General features: G+C 38.5%; 1 protein-coding gene across 1 annotated transcript; it reads right to left on the minus strand.

Moving 5' to 3' along the window:
* Window positions 1-214: 214 nt before the first annotated feature.
* Window positions 215-1,924, minus strand: LOC139863078 (uncharacterized). The gene has a single exon (XM_071851721.1). The coding sequence runs from the start codon at window positions 1,698-1,700 to the stop codon at window positions 1,089-1,091; it is 612 nt and encodes a 203-aa protein (XP_071707822.1). The 5' UTR covers window positions 1,701-1,924; the 3' UTR covers window positions 215-1,088.
* Window positions 1,925-2,538: the final 614 nt, after the last annotated feature.

Below are 2,538 nucleotides of genomic sequence, written 5' to 3' on the forward strand. Positions count from 1 at the left end.
ACATCTATAGTGTAGGGGTTTGATTTTATAGTTTTTTGCTTTAAACTTATTTTGGATTACCTTGTATCTTTTTTATTTCTTCCTTTTTCCCTTCATTCGAAAATTCCAGCTACAAATTAAAGGCATTGTTAACAATTGATATGCGGAAATATTTAAGTTGAAAGAAGTAAACTGATTTGATTATTGTTGATTGAATTATGAACAAGAAGGTAAATAAACCTTGAGGACTACATTTTGATTATATTGAGTTGTTTACAAGCTGCAAGTATGACTTTATACACTAAACATTACAACAGCTATTTCTAGTTTGAGTTAGGATTCATAATATACTTTGAAACCACTTTTACATAAAGGGAAAGTAGTTGTTTGTATTGTGACTTGTATCCGTTGATTTCAACTTCATATGCACTCTTCTATATTGGGAAATGATGAAGTGTGCAGCTTCTGATCCTCAAGCTAACTTACCTAAAATGTTAACCATTGTTGACTTTTGTTGTTTTATTCTAACAGGCATTACTCGTGTTCTGCATCTCATCTAATTCAATACCGGTTACAATTTCTGGAAAGGGTTAGCCTGTAGGTACGAGTTAGGCTTGTTGGCGTTTTGCAGCGACAAAACTAAAACATGCCCCAAGAAGTATGTTCCTATTCTGATACTAGTAGATATTCAAAATTCAAAATAAAAGTAAAAATAAAAAAAACGTCTTGAAATCACAAAGAATAACAACAAAGCATATGCCTTGAATCGTTTTTATTATATGGGTGTGATCTTTTACCTATTAACATGCAACATATTGAAGTTCTTGTTTGAATTTTGCTTTCATATTAGGAGCACTTAACAAGATACACAAGTTAAGTAATAAGTAATACTCCGTAACTTATATTATATATTATCTTATATCTTATTCTTATACGGAGTAAATGATTAAATGGTACGTGCAAATTATTTTTATACAAATGAACATGATGAAATGTATAAGTATAACGAATCCGATGCAAATAATTTTATGACATTCCAATGGCATAGATATATGGACCAATATACGGAACTAAATCGTGTGTATGGACATCATTGTCGAAAAACTAGTTTATGGTTCATCCCCACTATAATCCCCTCCGTATCCTGATTCATATCCCTCCCCATATCCAGACCCACTCCCATATCCCGAACCTTGCCCATTACGCCCTCCTCCGCCGCCGCCACCACCACCTCCGCCGCCACCACCGCCACCGCCATTTTTCCCACTGCCACTTCCATATCCTGAACCACTACCACTCCCATATCCCGAGCCACTTCCTGAGCCATTTCCGCCACCCCCACCACCACCTCCTCCGCCACTACCACCACCACCACCACCTCCTCCGCCACTCTTTCCACCACCTGATCCATATCCTGATCCACTTCCAGACCCATATCCGGAACCTGATCCACTGCCATTCCCAGACCCTCCACCACCACCTCCACCGCCGCCGCCACCACCACCGCCGCCTCCCTTACCTCCTCCACCATTTCCATATCCAGAGCCGCTACCTGACCCGGAACCCCCACCAACCTCTCCAATACTAGAACCACCACCCCCACCACCTCCTTGTCCACCACCACCTTGACCACCAGTCTTCTTAGAGGACCTAGCACCAAGGGACAAGTCCACAACCAACAACACCAAAAATGCAATAGCTATGATCTTTGAGTTAGCCATTTCTAACTCCCTTAAAACTACAATACTCGACGTATATATATGTATTTATGTTTTAGAGCAATGTACTATAACTTGTGACCTCTATATATACAATATCACGAGTTGTGTGGTACAATCAATAGCAAGAGGCCTTTGCTATTTATAGGCATTGCAAAGCTCATATGCTTTTCAAATTTTGACTACATCCTAGTTTTCTAGTAGGTTCCAATTAATGGAAGAGTGAAAATACGTGTTTGATTTGAGATAGGAAGATAGTGGTGGTGCCAATATAGTGCTATTGGGTTAGTTGTTGTGGTGCTTTCTAGCTAAGGTATATCTCTTTTCTTGTGGCTGTTCATGCATAATCATCATAATCACTTCACTAAAGTGATTGTTCCACTAGTCTTCTAACAATACAAACGTCAACATTTGTCTTTATGTTCACACAACTACACATGTTAATTCACCCCTGCCTCCATCACATTATCACTTTTCGATAAAAAAAAATTTGAAACACTTACAACGTACGTACGTGTCAAAATCAGTACCGGAGCTAGGAAATTATTTTTCAAGAAGACGTGTACTTGGACACTAACGAAAACTATATAAATAATTTAGTCATTTCATCGTTAATCGGAAGATGAAAGAGACAAAAAAATAATAATATAAATGACACGGCAGCCTCCATAATGATATAACAACCCTATGAACTGAGCTAACGCTAACTACGACCGAGCGTCCGAGTCTAGCCTAGCCTACTAAGCAACAATGGGAAACAAAACAAAACCCCGTACTAAACAAAACAAACTGAAGGCAACAACAAAGAGAATCGAAAGTAACAAAAGAATAACATCTAAGG

Source organism: Rutidosis leptorrhynchoides, chromosome 8 (assembly GCF_046630445.1).
Source record: "Rutidosis leptorrhynchoides isolate AG116_Rl617_1_P2 chromosome 8, CSIRO_AGI_Rlap_v1, whole genome shotgun sequence".
NCBI classification, from domain to species: Eukaryota; Viridiplantae; Streptophyta; class Magnoliopsida; order Asterales; family Asteraceae; genus Rutidosis; species Rutidosis leptorrhynchoides.

What these genes read in the sequence shown, in the direction of transcription:
- LOC139863078 (XM_071851721.1), bottom strand. Translation starts at nt 1,700, where the DNA reads ATGGCTAACTCAAAGATCATAGCTATTGCATTTTTGGTGTTGTTGGTT.